The 20818-nt window shown below is 44.0% G+C and overlaps 1 protein-coding gene across 1 annotated transcript; it reads right to left on the bottom strand.

Annotated features, from left to right (window-relative positions):
• Positions 1–1890: 1890 nt before the first annotated feature.
• Positions 1891–12793, bottom strand: LOC115177421 (cation-dependent mannose-6-phosphate receptor). The gene is made up of 7 exons (XM_029738170.1): positions 12435–12793; positions 7844–8022; positions 7312–7472; positions 7006–7115; positions 6683–6813; positions 6164–6290; positions 1891–4299 (listed from the first exon to the last, which is right to left on the bottom strand). Exons 1-7 carry the CDS (start codon positions 12438–12440, stop codon positions 4177–4179), a joined length of 837 nt encoding a protein of 278 aa, XP_029594030.1. The 5' UTR covers positions 12441–12793; the 3' UTR covers positions 1891–4176.
• Positions 12794–20818: the final 8025 nt, after the last annotated feature.

The following is a 20818-nucleotide window of genomic DNA, read 5'->3' as shown; positions in this document are numbered from 1 at the left end:
CTCCAGGTGGAGGTGTTGGCTTGCTACTTAGCCCTCCTCAACCTCATTTTCCAGAGGGAAACTGTGGTAGGATGATAGTCTAGTCTACGACTTATTAAACTGGAAAAAAAATCTTAATTTATTTTTATCTAAACTCAGCAAAAAAAATAAATGTCCTCTCACTGTCAACTGCACTTATTTTCAGCAAACTTAACGTGTAAATATTTGTATGAACATACGATTCAACAACTGAGACATAAACTGAACAAGTTCCACAGCCATGTGACTAACAGAAATGGAATAATGTGTCACTGAACATAGATGGGTCAAAATCAAAAGTAACAGTCAGTATCTGGTGTGGCCAACAGCTGCATTAAGTACTGCAGTGCATCTCCTCCTCGTGGACTGCACCAGCTTTGCTAGTTATTGCTGTGAGATGTTACCCCACTCTTCCACCAAGGCGCCTGCAAGTTCCCGGACATTTCTGGGGGGAAACTAGCCCTCACCCTCCGATCCAACAGGTCCCAGACGTGCTCAATGGGATTGAGATCCGGGCTCTTCACTGGCCATGGCAGAACACTGACATTCCTGTCTTGCAGGAAATCACGCACAGAACGAGCAGTATGGTTGGTGACATTGTCATGCTGGAGGGTCATGTCAGGATGAGCCTGCAGGAAGGGTACAACATGAGGGAGGAGGATGTCTTCCCTGTAACGCACAGCGTTGAGATTGCCTCCAACGACAACAAGCTCAGTCCGATGATGCAGTGACACACCGCCCCAGACCATGTCGGACCCTTCACCCCAAAATCGATCCCACTCCAGAGTACAGGCCTTGGTGTAACGCTCATTCCTTCGACGATAAACCGCGAATCCAACCATCACCCCTGGTGAGACAAAACTGCGACTCGTCAGTGAAGAGCACTTTTTGCCAGTCCCGTCTGGTCCAGCGACGGTGGGTTTGTGTCCATAGGCGACGTTGTTGTCTGTGATGTCTGGTGAGGACCTGCCTTACAACAGGCCTACAAGCCCTCAGTCCAGCCTCTCTCAGCCTATTGCGGACAGTCTGAGCACTGATGGAGGGATTGTGTGTTCCCTCCATCGGGCAGTTGTTGTTGCCATCCTGTACCTGTCCCGCAGGTGTGATGTTCGGATGTACCGATCCTGTGCAGGTGTTGTTACACGTGGTCTGCCACTGCGAGCACGATCAGCTGTCCGTCTCCCTGTAGCACTGTCTTAGGCGTCTCACAGTATGGACATTGCAATTTATTGCCCTGACCACATCTGCAGTCCTCATGCCGCTCACGCAGATGAGCACGGACCCTGGGCATCTTTCTTTTGGTATTTTTCAGAATCAGTAGAAAGGCCTCTTTAGTGCCCTACATTTTCATAACTGTGACCTTAATTGCTTACCATCTGTAAGCTGTTAGTGTCTTAACGACTGTTCCACAGGTGCATATTCATTAATTGTTTATGGTTCATTGGACAAGCATGGGAAACAGTGTTAAAACCCTTTACAATGAAGATCTGTGAAGGTATTTGGATTTTTACGAATTATCTTTCAAAGACAGGGTCCTGAAAAATGGACGTTTCTTTTTTTGCTGAGTTTATTTATCTGTATCATGTTTATAAACTGGGTGGTTCGAGCCCTGAATGCTTATTGGCTGAAAGCTGTGGTATATCAGATCATATACCACTGGTTTGACAAAAAATGACTTTTTACTGTTCTAATTACATTGGTAACTAGTTTATAATAGCAATAAGGTACCTTGGGTGTTTGTGGTACAGTATATGTCCAATATACCATGGCTAAGGGCTGTATTCAGACACTCCGCGTCACGGATTAGAACAGCCCTCACCAGTTGTATATTGGTTAAATATGAATCATATTTTATCAGTACATAGAGAGCAGTTGTTTGAAAAATATTTTTTATTATGTTTTACATTGTGTTGCTTAGGGAGTTAACTGCCCCTGCTAACACGCCAGCACACTAAAACGTGTCATACATGACAGATTCAGAACTGTAATCAAACACTATTCATATTTAATTTTGATGCAAAAGCACAAAACAAACTAAACAAATTCTCTTTTACTCTTCCCCTCATCTGCAAGTACAAATAGCATCACAAACTAAAGCCAAAGTCAGAACTGACCAAATCCATTGAACCCAGACCTGGTTTAGTTCTGATCCATTTCGCCACATCTCATTGGGACCTGTTGTCCTGGGTCGGGTCTAACTAATGCCATCTTTCAGGTCTTGATTGAACTAAGCGAGTGCCATGGGCCAAGTTTGTTTGTTTGTTTTAAAAACATCACAAAAAAGCAAAAACAAAATAAAAAAAACATTCACCCACATGTCACAGACAGTACATGTGTATTTTTCTTGATTATATAAATTACTTAAGTTCCTCCATTTTACTGTTGAACACAAAGTGCCTTCTGTTGCCTTATGAAGGACTTATTCAATCACAGCATTATATTACAAAATCATCATTAATGCTGCATTCATAACCAAGTGGGAAGGTGGTATTTACCACATAACTGGGAAATAACCACTTGAACATCCTTCCAACTGGTAATAACTAGTAGGAAACTTGTCTATGATCTCTGAGCTCCGACTTCTCCCTCATGGTGACCTCTGACATCACCTATAAGAAAATTACCTCGATAACAGCATTTTTGGCTGTTAAATGCAACAAAACATTATTGATAAAAAGCAATTTATTAATATGGATTTTTAACACTATAATTTGTTTACAAGCGTGAAAGCTGTACTTTTAATTTACAGATGACGCCGCTTGTTGGCCATTAGCCAATCAGCATTTCTCAACAAATTCAAAGAACGTAAAATGCATCCAACTGGTATTTACAACTTCACAACTGGTAATTACCACCTTCCCACTTGGTTATGAACACAGCATAATAGTAGGCTACTACTCAGTACCAAGGTTGGGGTCAATGCCATTTCAATTTTGTCAACATAGGAAGTGAACTGATGGGAACAGAATTACAATGGAATAGGTTCCAACCCTACTCTTCAAATAGCTAAAGGAAAAGGTATAACGGGTCAGAAGTACATTTTGGTCAAGGCCCAGTCAGCATCCTACTCTAAAATAGTAACACGGACTAAATGTGTGTCTCTAGCAGTGCATTGGTTGAAATGGCTCTGTACTGCAGTGTATTGTGGTCCAACTTAATTTGAAGGTCATTATAAAATATTTTACCCATTCGAAAACTTTAGGCTAAGTGTGTTTATTTATTTCTTAACAATAGTAAATATATCTAACCATTTTAAATGTATAAACCATTTATTACAATGACCTGTAAGCATATAAATCATGAACAAAAGCCTGCGTATTCACTTACTGTAATATTACCATGTGAAAATGATTCTAAGCAGTGTATAAGCAGACCTTCAAATAAAGTGTGACCTACGAGTCAGTACACAGCCATCAGCTACTGAAACACTGGATGGGAGTCACGTGTTAGAAACTGTTCCTATGGTTGCATTGTGTCAGCACTAACACGTCAGTCATGTAGAAAGGCCTTACGGTTTCCACTAGATAAGACAGCCACAAAGTCAAAATTGGCTCTATCGTGAAAATTTATGAAAACAACCTTTTTATTTTGGTCTCAATTTAAAAGTCAGGGTTAGGCATCAGGTTATCAGTGTTGTTAAGGTTAGTTAGGTTTAAAAATCCGATTTTAAGATAAATTGTAGAAATAGGTGGGGTTCATGACTTTGTGGCAGTGTTAACTAGTAACGACACCTATTGTGCCAGATGAACCAGATGTAACAGAGTCCGTTTGAGATGTCACTCTCCATCCAGAGGTGGCCACTCCAGTTCATGAAAGGGAAAAAAAGTGTATCCAGGTTTTTGTTGCCACCTCCAAATAATGACGCCTGGGCCATGCAAACCAGGGCAGGTGACTTACCATCTAATATAACAAACTAAGTATTGAGGAGTCAAAGATGTCACAGATCCTCCAGCCTTCCATAAACTGGTGTGCCCACCTCTAAACTCATCCCTGAAACTGTCAAAATGAACTAGGATGAAGTTGCGCCTAGACACTGAACTGAGGTCAGTTTTATGGAGAGAGTAAGTGATGATCCTAGATCTGTGCCTAAGGGCAATATCTATCCGAAAGCGTCAAAAGCTTCACACGGGATAGATCCCTCCCACTACTGACATCAGATCACATGGGAAGCAAGTGGTCATCCCTGTCTTCTGGCTGCTCCTCCGGCTCTGTGGACACACCCCTGTATGTGGGAGGTTCCTCTTCGGGGCCCTGTGTCCTACACACAAAATTACATCCATCCTGAGGGTGAGGGAGAGAGAGTGAGAAGAGTTATGACTGATTAGCCAATCCTAGCCCTCAAAAGAACAGCTAAGTGCCCTCAAGTAATGCATAAATGTGGCCTTCAACAGACCCTGAATCCCAAATCAACCCATATACCCTCCTTCAACATAGACCCTGAATCCCAAATCAACCCATATATCCTCCTTCAACATAGACCCTGAATCCCAAATCAATCCATATATCCTCCTTCAACATAGACCCTGAATCCCAAATCAACCCATATATCCTCCTTCAACATAGACCCTGAATCCCAAATCAACCCATATATCCTCCTTCAACAGACCCTGAATCCCAAATCAACCCATATATCCTCCTTCAACAGACCCTGAATCCCAAATCAACCCATATATCCTCCTTCAAAAGACCCTGAATCCCAAATCAACCCATATATCCTCCTTCAACAGACCCCGAATCCCAAATCAACATATTTTATTTAACTAGGCAAGTCAGTTAAGAACAAATTCTTATTTACAATGATGGCCTAGCAACTGCCTTGTTCAAAAGCAGAACGACAGATTTTTTACCTTGTCAGCTCGGGGATTCGATCCAGCAACCTTTTGGTTACTGGCCCAATGCGCTAACCACTAGGCTACCTGCTGCCCCAAACATAGACACTAAAATACCAAATCAACCCATATACCCTCCTTCAACAGACCCTGAATCCCAAATCAACCCATATACCCTCCTTCAACAGACCCTGAATCCCAAATCAACCCATATACCCTCCTTCAACAGACCCTGAATCCCAAATCAACCCATATACCCTCCTTCAACAGACCCTGAATCCCAAATCAACCCATATAACCTCCAACAGACATAATCCCAAATCAACCCATATAACCTCTTCCAACCTAAAACACTCGTAGGGGATAGGGTTTGAATTTGTACCAGAGAGATATGTGACGTCCATAGTCTCACGTCAGACAGCCCAACGGCCGTCTGCACTGAACTATCTGATAACTCGCAAACACACATGGCATAGCTAGAAAGAAGCTAAAAAATGTTAACACGGTGACATCGTCCACTAAACCCCCTTTCATCTTCAAAAGAGTCAGAGTTAATCTTACCAAAAACAATAAACCTGTAGCTAATATTGATGTTTTTTCATGAGCAAGTCTTCACTAGCTAATTCTCTAGCTAAGGTATTTTGTGGTGGTAGAATCAGTATTTATGAAATTCGAAATGTGCACAGAAATTTGCTATCTAGCTCGTGTCTGCTTACCGAACCAGTCTCAAATCAATCCATATGAAATGAAAGACAGGGATGTTAATAATGCCAGTTCACACACTCCATGCTGAATACTCCCTCTAGCTAACTAGTGTAGTGAAGTTCCAGCTAATGGATAAATTAGTTTATGATATCTGTTCTGCCGTGATTAGCGCGCAGAGTTCTAAGGCACAGATGACTGCTCTCTGGGACATTATCGCGTTGGCCAAATGTTCCAAAGAAGCGAAGGAACAGTGCCACCTGTCTGAGTCAGATACATGCTGATTTCTGAGAACAGTCCCAGAACTTTGCTGCCGTACTTCATCAACAAGCTGGCAAACTAGCTACTGTTTGGCCATTCAAACAGCTTGCAATGGGGTGCTAGCTGGAGCAAGTTTGCTCAGCTGAGCGAGCATAATTTGCCGTAGTAGCCTGTACGTCATAGCTACTAAGAGAGGAGCGATTTTCGGAATTAGTGTTAGGCGGATGAGCAAAATCTCGATTTTTTTTAGATTAGGTCCTCATCCTACAAGACAGAACGGTTGAGGGACGAGCTTCACGTAGTAGTGACGCCGCCTGACGTGAGACAGTGATGTGACTTCTACAAACACTCACCGCTGCCAGGTTGCCAACCTGCGTCCAGAAGACATAGTTGGGGAACTGCTGCAACCCTTTGGCCCCGACAATCAACCGCTGGTAGAGGAATCCACAAATAAGGTACACTGACAAGAGGACGAACCCACTGGGACAGAGGAATGAATAAAAAAAATTGTGTCAAATCCCTAGATGGAAACCCATCCCATTAATTGACACATGAACAAACATCACAATGATTCACAGTGATAATTATTCTGGTGTTCTGCTGTGTTAAGCGTTGAGGAAATAAGAGACCATTATCATAATGAATACCAATAAATATGTAAATATGATCCATTTTGCTTGGTCTTGTAGCTTTGTTTGTTGTGAGCAAATGACAAGTCCATTTCATAGGGTATTGAGTATTTGTTGGAGAGACAAATGGAGAGCCTTGGTTGCTGCCCTGCGTGCCAGCCAGCGGGTTGGGGATAAGTCGGAGTATTTTTGTAGTCACCGGAATGTGTGTAATAAGGAAGGATGCATAATCTTAGTACTAACATTATGAGTATTATGGAGCCTGCACTGAGCTGGGATGGCAGAGCGGGACAGACCGCACTGGAGTCCAGTTCAAACAGATAGAAACAGTCCCTCTCCCTCTCCCTCTCCTCCAACACCACTTCCAGCTTCCCCTAACAGATAAATGGGGAGAGTGAGAGAAAGAGAGGAAGACAGAGGTTTGAGCAAGAGGGAGGACGATAGGAGGGGATGTAGAGAGGTGTGCGTCAATGTGTGACAGGGAGAGAGGCATGTCAAATCATCACACCACAGTGATCTATAGACATTGAAGAATATGGACCAACCCCCCCCCTTCCCTCTCTCACCATTTCCACTCCTCTGTTGCAAGAGATCATGACGATGGCTTTCCTCATCTCCTTGGAACAGTGGGCCTCATACTTGGTGCCGTTGCTGTAGATCAACATCACCCAGTCACCTGTAGATGGTGATGGGTAGCAGAGAGCGAGAGAGAAAGAGCGAGTGAGAGAGATGGAAGGGGAGAGAGAAAGGGCATCACTATATCTGGTCATGCTAGAGCTGACTTACAGAGATACTATAATATACCGTAACACACTGATACGAACGTCACATGACTTTTTCAAAGAAAAGATAAAGAACCCGGACATTCTTACTTCCTCCGATAGTCTGTGTTGCAGTGTACAGGCCAAGCACTGTCTCACTTTTTTCCCCCGCCTGGTCGATCTGAACGAGTCCCGCTCCTACTGTTTTCCCAGCATCCCCACACACCTGGAACTGGTACGTGTAGCTGTCCTTGCCGCTCCCCCCAGAGAAACTGTAACCAAGGGAACCGTGGGGGGAAAAAAACTGTGGTAACGTTACCATGTATAAGTGTTACGTGTGATGTTACATGAGTGATGTAGACTAAAATGAACAATCTCTGGAAAATTAAAACTAAGGGAGTTTCCAAGCTTAATGTGGCCTCCTGACTGCTGAACAACAACCTTTTTATACCATCATGCAAAGCTAATTCCTGTGACAGCTGACAAAGTATAATTTCATCTCCCCAAGCAATGGAGGTCAGTGTGCGTGGTCTTACTTTTTTGCTGATAACCCTTGATTTGATACCAATCACCTGGTAAAGCAATTGGATATACCACAGATATTTCTATGTTTTCTTCCATTTCTAAAACGGTCATTCCTTACGTCTTGTTAGTGAGCGGTTCTAGAAGACTGAGGACCTTCCGTTCTGCTGGGGACTCAGAGAACAGCTTACATCTCTTGGTATCATCACTGGCCTGGCCTCCACACACCAACAAGACCAGCTGAACAGCCAGAACTAACAGCCACACAGACGTCGCTTTGTGTGGGGGGGACATGGACACCTGGGGAAAATATATAATGGTACACGATTAAAATACTATACTTTGTAAGGCTTATTTGGTCTGTTTCACTGCATGACTGCTTCCGGATGCTGGAGTGAGTAGTCGTGCTGTACTTCACTCCGCGGGTAATATTACATTTCATTACATTACAACGGAACGATTTGATTCGTGTAATGTTAGCTAGCTACATAGTTGTTGTTGCATCAAGGATAAAGGTGTAGCTAAAGGTGTAGCTTTGAGAAACTAACAAGGTTAGCTAGCCAGCTGTATTCGTTAGTTCGTTCGCGCCGTTTTCCAAACGGCGTCAACACCACAGCCACTGCTAGCTAGCCAACTTTACCAACTAGCAGTACTGTAGAAACTAAATACATTACAACGGAAGGTTTTGATTAGTGTAATGTTAGCTTGCTAGCTACATAATTGTCTTTGCATCAAGGATAAAGGTGTAGCTAAAGGTGTAGGTGTAGCTTTGAGAAACTAACTTTGAGAAACTAACAAGCTTAGCTAGCCAGCTGTATTCGTTCGTTCGCGCCGTTTTCCAAACGGTGTCAACACCACAGCCACTGCTAGCTAGCCAACTATACCAACTAGCAGTACTGTAGAAACTAAATACATTACAACGGAACATTTTGATTAGTGTAATGTTAGCTAGCTACATAGCTACATAGTTGTTTCTGTATCAAAGATAAAAGGTAAAGGTTAACGCAGCCACTGCTAGCTAGCCAACTCTACCAGCTAGCAGTACTGTATCATTTTTAGTCAATAAGATTTTTCCAACGTAAGCTTAACTTTCTGAACTTTCGAGTTGTGTAGTCCACTTGTGTAGCTAGCAGGACTGACTTTGTGTTAGCTAGCCAATGTTTAATTACTTCTGCGTTATGAAAGGAACTAGACACGGACACGAATGATCCATTGTTAGTTTGTTGTAACCAAGTATTGGTGCTAACCGTGTGTTTTTGGATGCTAGCATGCTGGTTAGCTACGGCGTCATAGGACACGGTGCACTGGGTGGGTTTCACGGAAGAATACTGTACCAAGTTATCTAGCTGAATAAACTAAGTTTGAGCCTATTCCTGGAAACATTGAACCACTGTAGTTTACATCAATTATAATTTCTAAAGTGGAAGTTGGAAAAGTTATATTTGAGTGTTTCAGTGAATGGTTAGTGAGGGAGGCCCTGCTCTCTCGCTTCCCCAGTTGTTTAGTTAATTTTCATTCCAATCTCCTTTGCATTAGCGTAGCCTCTCCTGTAGCCTGTCAACTATGTGTCTGTCTATCCCTGTTCTCTCCTCTCTGCAAAGGCCACACAAACGCTTCACACCGCATGGCCGCTGCCACTCTAACCTGGTGGTCCCAGCGCGCACGACCCATGTGGAATTCCAGGTCTCCGGCAGCCTCTGGAACTGCCGGTCTGCGGCCAACAAGGCAGAGTTCATCTCAGCCTATGCTACCCTCCAGTCCCTCAACTTCTTGGCGCTGACGGAAACATGGATTACCACAGAAAACACTGCTACTCCTACTGCTCTCTCCTCGTCTGATCACGTGTTCTCGCATATCCCGAGAGCATCTGGTCAGCGGGGTGGTGGCACTGGAATCCTCATCTCTCCCAAGTGGACATTCTCCCTTTCTCCCCTGACTCATCTGTCTATCTCCTCCTTTGAATTCCATGCTGTCACAGTCACTATCCCATTCAAGCTTAACATCCTTATCATTTATCGCCCTCCAGGTTCCCTTGGAGAGTTCATCAATGAGCTTGACGCCTTGATAAGTTCCTTTCCTGAGGATGGCTCACCCCTCACAATTCTGGGTGACTTTAACCTCCCTACGTCTACCTTTGACTCATTTCTCTCTGCCTCCTTTCCACTCCTCTCCTCTTTTGACCTCACCCTCTCACCGTCCCCCCCTACTCACAAGGCAGGCAATACGCTTGACCTCATCTTTACTAGATGCTGTTCTTCTACTAATCTCACTGCAACTCCCCTCCAAGTCTCCGACCACTACCTTGTATCCTTTTCCCTCTCGCTCTCCTCCAACACTACTCACTCTGCCCCTACTCAGATGGTACTGCGCCGTCGCAACCTTCGCACTCTCTCTCCTGCTACTCTCTCCTCTTCCATCCTATCATCTCTTCCCTCTGCTCAATCCTTCTCCAACCAATCTCCTGATTCTGCCTCCTCAACCCTCCTCTCCTCCCTTTCTGCATCCTTTGACTCTCTATGTCCCCTATCCTCCCGGCCGGCTCGGTCCTCCACTCCTGCTCCGTGGCTTGACGACTCATTGCGAGCTCACAGAACATGGCTCCGGGCAGCCGAGCGGAAATGGAGGAAAACTAGCCTCCTTGCGGACCTGGCATCTTTTCACTCCCTCCTCTCCACATTCTCTTCCTGTGTTTCTGCTGCTAAAGCCACTTTCTACCACTCTAAATTCCAAGCATCTGCCTCTAACCCTAGGAAGCTCTTTGCCACCTTCTCCTCCCTCCTGAATCCTCCCCTTCCTCCCTCTCTGCGGATGACTTTGTCAACCATTTTGAAAAGAAGGTTGACGACATCCGATCCTCGTTTGTTAAGTCAAACGACACCGCTGGTCCTGCTCACATTGCCCTACCCTATGCTTTGACCTCTTTCTCCCCTCTCTCTCCAGATGAAATCTTGCGCCGGCCGGCCGCCCAACAACCTGCCCGCTTGACCCTATCCCCTCCTCTCTTCTCTAGACCATTTCTGGAGACCTTCTCCCTTACCTCACCTCGCTCATCAACTCATCCTTGACCGCTGGCTACGTCCCTTCCGTCTTCAAGAGAGCGAGAGCTGCACCCCTTCTCAAAAAACCTACACTCGATCCCTCCGATGTCAACAACTACAGACCAGTATCCCTTCTTTCTTTTCTCTCCAAAACCCTTGAGCGTGCCGTCCTTCGCCAGCTCTCTTGCTATCTCTCTCAGAATGACCTTCTTGATCCAAATCAGTCAGGTTTCAAGACTGGTCATTCAACTGAGACTGCTCTTCTCTGTGTCACGGAGGCTCTCCGCACTGCTAAGGCTAACTCTCTCTCCTCTGCCCTCATCCTTCTAGACCTATCTGCTGCCTTTGATACTGTGAACCATCAGATCCTCCTCTCCACCCTCTCCGAGTTGGGCATCTCCGGCGCGGCTCACTCTTGGATTGCGTCCTACCTGACAGGTCGCTCCTGCTAAGAGCCTTGACGTGACCCTGGACAACACCCTGTCGTTCTCCGCTAACATCAAGGCGGTGACCCGATCCTGTAGGTTCATGCTCTACAACATTCGCAGAGTACGACCCTGCCTCACACAGGAAGCGGCGCAGGTCCTAATCCAGGCACTTGTCATCTCAAGGCTGGATTACTGCAAATCGCTGTTGGCGGGGCTCCCTGCCTGTGCCATTACAAAAGATGAAGGAGGTATGGTAGTAGGTGCCCAGGCGCACCGGTTTGAGTGTCAACAACTGCAACACTGCTGGGTTTTTCCACGCTCAACAGTTTCCTGTGTGTATCATGAATGGTCCATCACCCAAAAGGACATCCAGCCAACTTGACACAACTGCGGGAAGCATTGAAGTGAACATGGGCCAGCATCCCTGTGGAATGCTTTCGACATCTTGTAGAGTCCATGCCCCAAAGAATTGAGGCTGTTCTGAGGGGAAAGCAGGACTGTGTGGACAGCAGGACAGTGTGCAAATCAATATTAGGAAGGTGTTCCTAATGTTTTGCACACTGTCACCATTTCTGTGATTCCCAAAACATGAGATACATAGCATGTGCAAGTAAGCCTACCAAGACAAAACTCTGCTACAACAGCGAGTCAGACCATATGAACTCTGACAAGTAAAATGACGAGGCAAAGCGGCTTACACGAATGGTGCGTTCAAGAGAACTCGGAAAAATACGAGGTCAAATCATGACGTCACTGATCTATTGCTCGGAAAGTCGGAGCTCTAGAGAGGCCCTATTTATAGTTCCCGAGTTGGAACTAGGAGTAGGACATTTTTTTTTTTTTAAATGATCGGAACTCGTTTCTTCGAGGATCCAGTTGTCTTGAACGCTCGGAAGTTAGCGATTTCTGAGTTCACCGTTGTTTTGAACGCGGCATAACATCTCTGTTTGCAGGAAATGAAACTATCCCGCCTGACCTAAGGTGCATTCAGGATGGTTGCTGCAACGTTCCGTGAGCGCTCAAGGCAAAACTGCCGAACGTAAACTGTGTTGAATTGAACGTTCAATTACAGAAACGAGCTTGACATGAACACCGTGGTAGATGTCGGATATCATTGCGAAATAGATAAAGCCGTAATTAACAAAGTAGCTATCATGCAACTTTTGAAACGTTGTAGAACGTTACGCATCCTGAATACACCCCTAGCCTCGGCTGATACTGTACTACAAACAACTTTTAGACATACCTTCATTCTGAAAAGATGTAGCCAGCTATTCCGTTAGCGTAGGTTGAAGTGGCTACAATCTAGCTGATCTGATCAAGTAGCTAACAAAAGCAAGCTAAGCTAGTTAAATGGCACACCTTGTCCCCTGTTTTGTCACGCAAATGCACCAGACCTGGTAATCAATTTCGATCACGCACAATTACAAAACCATGTCCGTTAACAGTCCGCTATAAAATGTATTTTAAAACAAACTATTTATGCTATAAAATCATTATACAGCGGCTAGCGTTACTTTATGTCAGATGCGGAAGTGGAACTAAACAAGGAAACGCATTTGACTGTAGCAAAGATTTAACTAAACCAAGACAGACCACAGCTTGTCGTTTCCAATGGGATCAAATGAGTCGTAGTGGGCAGAACCAAGCACGCGCTAGCGATATCCTATTGGCGCTTTCTAGTATACATCTGCATATTTCCGTTACGGAACGCCTACTGTAAAGTGTGCGTGTGCAATTACTCAATTCGCATTTGCACTCCTAAACAGCGCGATTTTTTAAAACTTATGAAATAGGGTGAAGTCTACAAAATTTTGTCTATTCTGTTCATAACAATTCTAGTTTTGGGAACAGAAAACTGTATAGAGATCAAATGTTTAATTGATGATAATATTTGCAGGATCTCGGCCAAAATCCATATCGTTCCATCTTCTCCCACTATCCGCTAGTGGGATTCCTCTCACTGAGGAAGCGAATTTTTCACATTTATACAGCCAGTGAAATAACTGTCTCATTGTTTTATTTATTAAAAAAAATTTTTTAACTGTCTCATTGTTCGAACCATTCAATTCATGGGGCATTATTGGCATGAGAAATATTTTTTTTTTTTTTTATTAACAACAAGTCAATACAGAAAGTACATGTGGGAACACAAGTATATATAAATAATATACAAAGGACAATTGGGCTAGGGGGTACAATATCACGTTACACAAGGACCTCAAGGGACATACATACACTTAGAATTCTAACAGCTTTTTTGTAAGTAGAGTATTTAATTGTCTTAAAATACATTTCAATTTATTTTTGTAAGGTAAGAAAATGTGGTGTTTTGTTTGTAAATTTACATTTGTGAATATGAAATTTGGCCAAAAGAATAATGAAATTAATTACATTAAAATGGTTCAGCTTATTTCTATCGTAGGTAAAGAATCAAAGAAGTACATCTCTCCACAATAGTGTAAGATCTTCATAAATGTGTTCAATTATAAATCTACTGATGTCTTGCCAAAGTTTTCTTACATGAATACAATGCCAAAAAAGATGCAACACTGCTTCTGGGTGGTCAATACAAAAGGAACAATTTGAGTTGATGTTTTCCTTAAACTTCTTCATATAGTTGTTGGCAGGATAATATTTCTGAATAATTTTAAAGGAAACTTCCTTAATTTTGTTAACAAGTAGGTATGTGTTGCAACATCCACATTTTTTCCCAACAGATATTATCAATAAATCCATTCCAATAAGGCATGACATAAGGTATAGATACAACATCCTGCTGAAATAAGGTTCGTATCGTTCTGTTGTTGAATGGACCAAAAGAGAAACAAATCTCTCCTACTGATGAGTCAACAGGGTCAATGGAAGGTAGGCTCTGAGGGTCAGGTCTTGACACTTTCCTGAACAATAAAGCAACACCTGAGGGAATGGCAGGTGACTGGGCTGAGCGGGAACTGTGCTTCCTCAGAGGTAGGGAGGCGAGCAGGCCAGAGGTGGATGAACGCAGTGCCCTTGTTTGGGTGTAGGGCCTGATCAGAGCCTGAAGGTACGGAGGTGCCGTTCCCTTCACAGCTCCGTAGGCAAGCACCATGGTCTTGTAGCGGATGCGAGCTTCAACTGGAAGCCAGTGGAGAGAGCGGAGGAGCAGGGTGACGTGAGAGAACTTGGGAAGGTTGAACACCAGACGGGCTGCGGCGTTCTGGATGAGTTGTAGGGGTTTAATGGCACAGGCAGGGAGCCCAGCCAACAACGAGTTGCAGTAATCCAGACGGGAGATGACAAGTGCCTGGATTAGGACCTGCGCCGCTTCCTGTGTGAGGCAGGGTCGTACTCTGCGAATGTTGTAGAGCATGAACCTACAGGATCGGGTCACCGCCTTGATGTTAGTGGAGAACGGCAGGGTGTTGTCCAGGGTCACGCCAAGGTTCTTAGCACTCTGGGAGGAGGACACAATGGAGTTGTCAACCGTGATGGCGAGATCATGGAACGGGCAGTCCTTCCCCGGGAGGAAGAGCAGCTCCGTCTTGCCGAGGTTCAGCTTGAGGTGGTGATCCGTCATCCACACTATGTCTGCCACATGCAGAGATGCGATTCGCCACCTGGTTATCAGAAGGGGGAAAGGAGAAGATTAATTGTGTGTCGTCTGCATAGCAATGATAGGAGAGACCATGTGAGGATATGACAGAGCCAAGTGACTTGGTGTATAGCGAGAATAGGAGAGGGCCTAGAACAGAGCCCTGGGGGACACCAGTGGTGAGAGCACGTGGTGCGGAGACTGATTCTCGCCACGCCACCTGGTAGGAGCGACCTGTCAGGTAGGACAATCCAAGCGTGGGCTGCGCCGGAGATGCCCAACTCGGAGAGGGTGGAGAGGAGGATCTGATGGTTCACAGTATCAAAGGCAGCAGATAGGTCTAGAAGGATGAGAGCAGAGGAGAGAGAGTTAGCTTTAGCAGTGCGGAGAGCCTCCGTGACACAGAGAAGAGCAGTCTCAGTTGAATGACCAGTCTTGAAACCTGACTGATTTGGATCAAGAAGGTCATTCTGAGAGAGATAGCAGGAGAGCTGGCCAAGTACGGTACGTTCAAGAGTTTTGGAGAGAAAAGAAAGAAGGGATACTGGTCTGTAGTTGTTGACATCGGAGGGATCGAGTGTAGGTTTTTTCAGAAGGGGTGCAACTCTCGCTCTCTTGAAGACGGAAGGGACGTAGCCAGCGGTCAAGGATGAGTTGATGAGCGAGGTGAGGTAAGGGAGAAGGTCTCCGGAAATGGTCTGGAAAAGAGAGGAGGGGATAGGGCAGGTTGTTTGGCGGCCGGCCGTCACAAGACGCGAGATTTCATCTGGAGAGAGAGTGGAGAAAGAGGTCAAAGCACAGGGTAGGGCAGTGTGAGCAGGACCAGCGGTGTCGTTTGGCTTAGCAAATGAGGATCGGATGTCGTCGACCTTCTTATCAAAATGGTTGTCGAAGTCATCAGCAGAGAGGGAGGAGGGGGGGGAGGGGGAGGACGATTCAGGAGGGAGGAGAAGGTGGCAAAGAGCTTCCTAGGGTTAGTGGCAGATGCTTGGAATTTAGAGTGGTAGAAAGTGGTTTTAGCAGCAGAGACAGAAGAGGAAAATGTAGAGAGGAGAGAGTGAAAGGATGCCAGGTCCGCAGGGAGGCGAGTTTTCCTCCATTTCCGCTCGGCTGCCCGGAGCCCTGTTCTGTGAGCTCGCAGTGAGTCGTCAAGCCACTGAGCAGTAGGGGAGGACCGAGTCGTCCTGGAGGATAGGGGACATAGAGAATCAAAGGATGCAGAAAGGGAGGAGAGGAGGGTTGAGGAGGCAGAATCAGGAGATAGGTTGGAGAAGGTTTGAGCAGAGGGAAGAGATGATAGGATGGAAGAGGAGAGAGTAGCGGGAGAGAGAGAGCGAAGGTTGGGACGGCGCAATACCATCCGAGTAGGGGCAGAGTGAGAAGTGTTGGATGAGAGCGAGAGGGAAAAGGATACAAGGTAGTGGTCGGAGACTTGGAGGGGAGTTGCAATGAGATTAGTGGAAGAACAGCATCTAGTAAAGATGAGGTCAAGCGTATTGCCTGCCTTGTGAGTAGGGGGGGAAGGTGAGAGGGTGAGGTCAAAAGAGGAGAGGAGGGGAAAGAAGGAGGCAGAGAGGAATGAGTCAAAGGTAGACGTAGGGAGGTTAAAGTCACCCAGAACTGTGAGAGGTGAGCCATCCTCAGGAAAGGAACTTATCAAGGCGTCAAGCTCATTGATGAACTCTCCAAGGGAACCTGGAGGGCGATAAATGATAAGGATGTTAAGCTTGAAAGGGCTGGTAACTGTGACAGCATGGAATTCAAAGGAGGCGATAGACAGATGGTTCAGGGGAGAAAGGGAGAATATCCACTTGGGAGAGATGAGGATCCCAGTGCCACCACCCCGCTGACCAGAAGCTCTCGGGTGTGCGAGAACACGTGGGCAGACGAGGAGAGAGCAGTAGGAGTAGCAGTGGTAATCCATGTTTCTGTCAGCGCCAAGATATCGAGGGACTGGAGGGTAGCATAGGCTGAGATGAACTCTGCCTTGTTGGCTGCAGATCGGCAGTTCCAGAGGCTGCCGGAGACCTGGAACTCCACGTGGGTCGTGCGCGCTGGGACCACCAGGTTAGAGTGGCAGCGGCCATGCGGTGTGAAGTGTTTGTATGGCCTGTGCAGAGGGGAGAGAACAGGGATAGACAGACACATAGTTGACAGGCTACAGAAGAGGCTACGCTAATCCAAAGGAGATTGGAATGACAAGTGGACTCCACGTCTGAATGTTCAGAAAGTTAAGCTTACGTTGCAAAAATCTTATTGACTAGAATGACGAAAATGATACAGTACTGCTGGCTGGTGAAGTAGGATAGCTAGCAGTGGCTGCTTTGTTGACTTTGTTTGAACGTGTAGCTGGCTAGGTAACCTCGATAGTTTCAGTACTACACCTTATCATGATACAAAAGCAACTATGTAGCTAGCTAACATAGCACTAATCAAGACGTTCCTTTGTAATGTATTTAGTTTCTACAATGCTGCTCGTCGGTAATAGTTGGCTAGGTTTGGAAAAATGGCGTCGCCGGGGACGAAAATAGCTGGCTAGCTAACCTCGATAATTACTCTAAACTACACAATTATCAAACTATGACAAAGACAACTATGTAGCTAGCTAACACTACACTAGTCAAATCGTTCCGGTGTAATGTATTAGTTTCTACAGTGCTGCTAGTCAGTAACGGTTGGCTAGCTAGCAGTGGGTTTGATGATGACTAGGTGTGTTGACTAAGTCTGGAGTCTGGACAACGGCGTCGCGTCGCGGCTGGCTAGCTAACCTCGATAATTACTCTAAACTACACAATTATCTTAGATACAAAGACAGCAAAGACAACTATGTAGCTAGCTAACACTACACTAATCAAGTCGTTCCGTTGTAATGTAACAGTTTCTACAGTGCTGCTAGTCGGTAGAAGTTGGCTAGTTGGCTAGCTAGCAGTGTTGACTACGTTAGGAGGACGAAAATAGCTGGCTAGCTAGCAGTGTTGACTACGTTAGGAGGACGAAAATAGCTGGCTAGCTAACCTCGATAATTACTCTAATTACTCTAAACTACACAATTATCTTTGATACAAAGACGGCTATGTAGCTAGCTAAGAAAAATTGCTCAGATCAAACAAATCAAACCGTTGTAATGTAATGAAATGTAATATTACCTGTGGAGCGAAGCTAAGTGCGACTACTCGCTCCAAACCTAGAAGTGTCCTCAGCACAAGGAAGTATCAAGGCCACCAAAAGTAGAGAAGACATGATGAGATATAATATTCCACATAGAAGTGGGTCTTCTTAGGAATTGTTTTATCCAATTGATCTTAAAAGTATTATTTAAGGTAGTTAAGTCCAGAAAATTCAGCCCACCATTCTCATAAGTGTTCATTACAACAGTTTTCCTAATGTAATGGGTACGGTTTCTCCACAGAAAGTTGAAAAGAATCTGGTCTATCTCCTTGCTTATTTTACCGTCAAGATATAAAGATAGAGCACCATATGTTAGTCTAGAGATACCTTCAGCTTTGGATATTAGGACTCTTCCTTTTAAAGATAAGTCCTTCTGTAGCCGTTGATCTAGCTTCTTCTGGGGTGTTTTTAATAAGAGGGTTAAAATGTAATATGCCTCTAGACTTCTGATCCTTTGTAATGGTTATGCCTAAATATGTAAGTTCTTCTTTCACTGGAGTGCCATAATATGAAGGTGTCACACAATCTTTGACAGCCATGAGTTCACATTTATTAATGTTAAGATATAGACCAGACACTTTGGAAAAGGATTGTATCACATTGATTGAAATGGGAATTTGGTTGGCGTCTTTCAGGAAAAGTGTAGTATCGTCAGCCAGCTGGCTTATAATAATTTCTTTACCAGCTATGGAAATACCTTGTACAGGACTATTTTTTAAAGAATTTGTAAGAAGTTGGGTGATTAATAAAAACAGGTATGGAGAGATAGGACAACCTTGCCTAATTCCTCTCTTTAACTCAAATCTAGGTGAGGTGCCATATTTCAATTTGATAGAGCTGTTACCATTTGTATAGAGAGTCTTAATAGACTTACAGAAAAAATCCCCAAAGCCAAGTCTCTCAAGGGAGTGGAAGAGGAACTGATGCTCTGTGTCAAATGCTATATAAAAATCCTAAAATAATATGAAGCTTTCCTCAGTTATTAGGTTGGAGTATGTCTAATGCTAGTCTGATATTGTTAGAAATATGTCTGTTCCTCATAAAGCCAGACTGTGTTTAATCAAAGATTGCATCCAGGACTTCTTTAATTATTTTTGCAAGTAGTAAGGCTAATATCTTATAGTCATTATTAAGAAGACAAATTGGACGCCAGTTATCGATGAGCAGCACTTCTTTTTTAGGCTTAGGTATCAGTGTTATTAACACCTGACTCATTGTAGGAGGGAGAACATTGCTTTTAATACTCTCTAAAAATACTTCAAATAGGAAGGGAGCTACTTGTTCAGAAAATCATTTGTAAAATTCTGATGTAATTCCATCAACACCTGGTGATTTATTGTTCTTTAGATGTTTGATTGACTCTATAATCTCTTCAACTTTGATGGGTTCATCACACTGTTTAGATTCTATATCACCGATAGAGTAAACATTATTCAGTGAGTCAAAAAACATATCTGTGGATTCCTGACAGTACGTAGAGCTATACAATTTTCAGTAAAAATTGCTACAGTATTTAGCGATACATTTTTGATCTGTAATAACACCATCAATGTTTAACTTATGGATAGTGTTATTTGTAGAGTGAAATTTCTCAAGTCTAAAGAAATAGGATGAATTCTGTTCTCCCTCCTGAATCCATTTTTTTCCTAGATCTAATAAAGGCTCCTTCTGTTTTTAATCTATATATATTATCCAGTTTATTTTATAACTCAATCAGTTCCATCTTCTCCTCCCACCGAGAGGCCGGCTGGGGACCACTGAGAAAGGGAAGGTATCTTAATGATCACATTTTCCTCCTCAGCTCTTCTGGTCTTAGCAATATTAAATGCAAATCAATGTATAAAATTTTTGACATGCGTTTTTCTGGAATTTTTTGTTGTTATTCTGTCTCTCACTGTTCAAATAAACCTACCATTAAAATTATAGACTGATCATTTCTTTGTCAGGGGGCAAACGTACAAAATCAGCAGGGGATCAAATACTTTTTTCCCTCACTGTACATGTTCCTAAGACCTTTTTCACTTGGAATTAAGTATTAATAACTAAATAGAACAATAATCGTGCAAAGTCAGAGCAGACCTGTATTCCCTTTAAAACAGTATCTTAGTTACTGTTGTCGTGACGTTGTATTAGTTAATGTGACGACTGTTGCTCATCGAATGATTAACGGTTTATAATTACGTGATTAAATGAATTAAGCAATGAATCAAGCAATTATTAACTCATTAACCTGGGGCACCATGGGAACATTGTTTTGATTGAGTTTCTATTTCCCAAATTAACTCAAAGGATATCAGAATATCGATTACAACAGTCGCTAAATTAATCAGTTTCCTCTACAGTCTCATAATCTGAAAGTCGTATAATCCGGGAATCTGCACGGACCCGGGCTTTACCACTGAATTTACCACACCAATCTTAGTTGATTATTTATTTACTAGCAAGCTAAAATGATGATAAAAATGCACATACACAAAACACAGTCTAGCTATCGATTAGGACTTAGTATAACGGGCCAACACACTATGGCGCTTGTTACCCAAAATGGGGATTTTAAAGAGAGAGAAATAAAGGAAGTACACGAGAGAAATATACATTTGGGTTCATCTGTCAGCCATGCTTATTTAAAATTAGCCTTGCCCCGAACTGCCGCTCTTATGGGTCAGAATATAATGGTGTAATTACGTGTTGGAGTTCTCAGGTGGGAAGCTCCGCGTGGGTCGTTTAGGCTTCTAAATGACGAAGTTCTCCGGCGCAACTCTCTGGTTGTCCTCACGATGTCAGTGTCCTTCTTGGCTAAGTGGTCTGATCCTCACCCTTGATCGGAAAGGGGTCTTCTGAGGACAGACAGCTCTGTAGCTCAGAGCTCACAGCTTCGGCTCGAATGG

Source organism: Salmo trutta, chromosome 37 (assembly GCF_901001165.1).
Source record: "Salmo trutta chromosome 37, fSalTru1.1, whole genome shotgun sequence".
In the NCBI taxonomy this organism is placed as follows: Eukaryota; Metazoa; Chordata; class Actinopteri; order Salmoniformes; family Salmonidae; genus Salmo; species Salmo trutta.
This window is presented reverse-complemented; position numbering and strand designations above follow the sequence as displayed.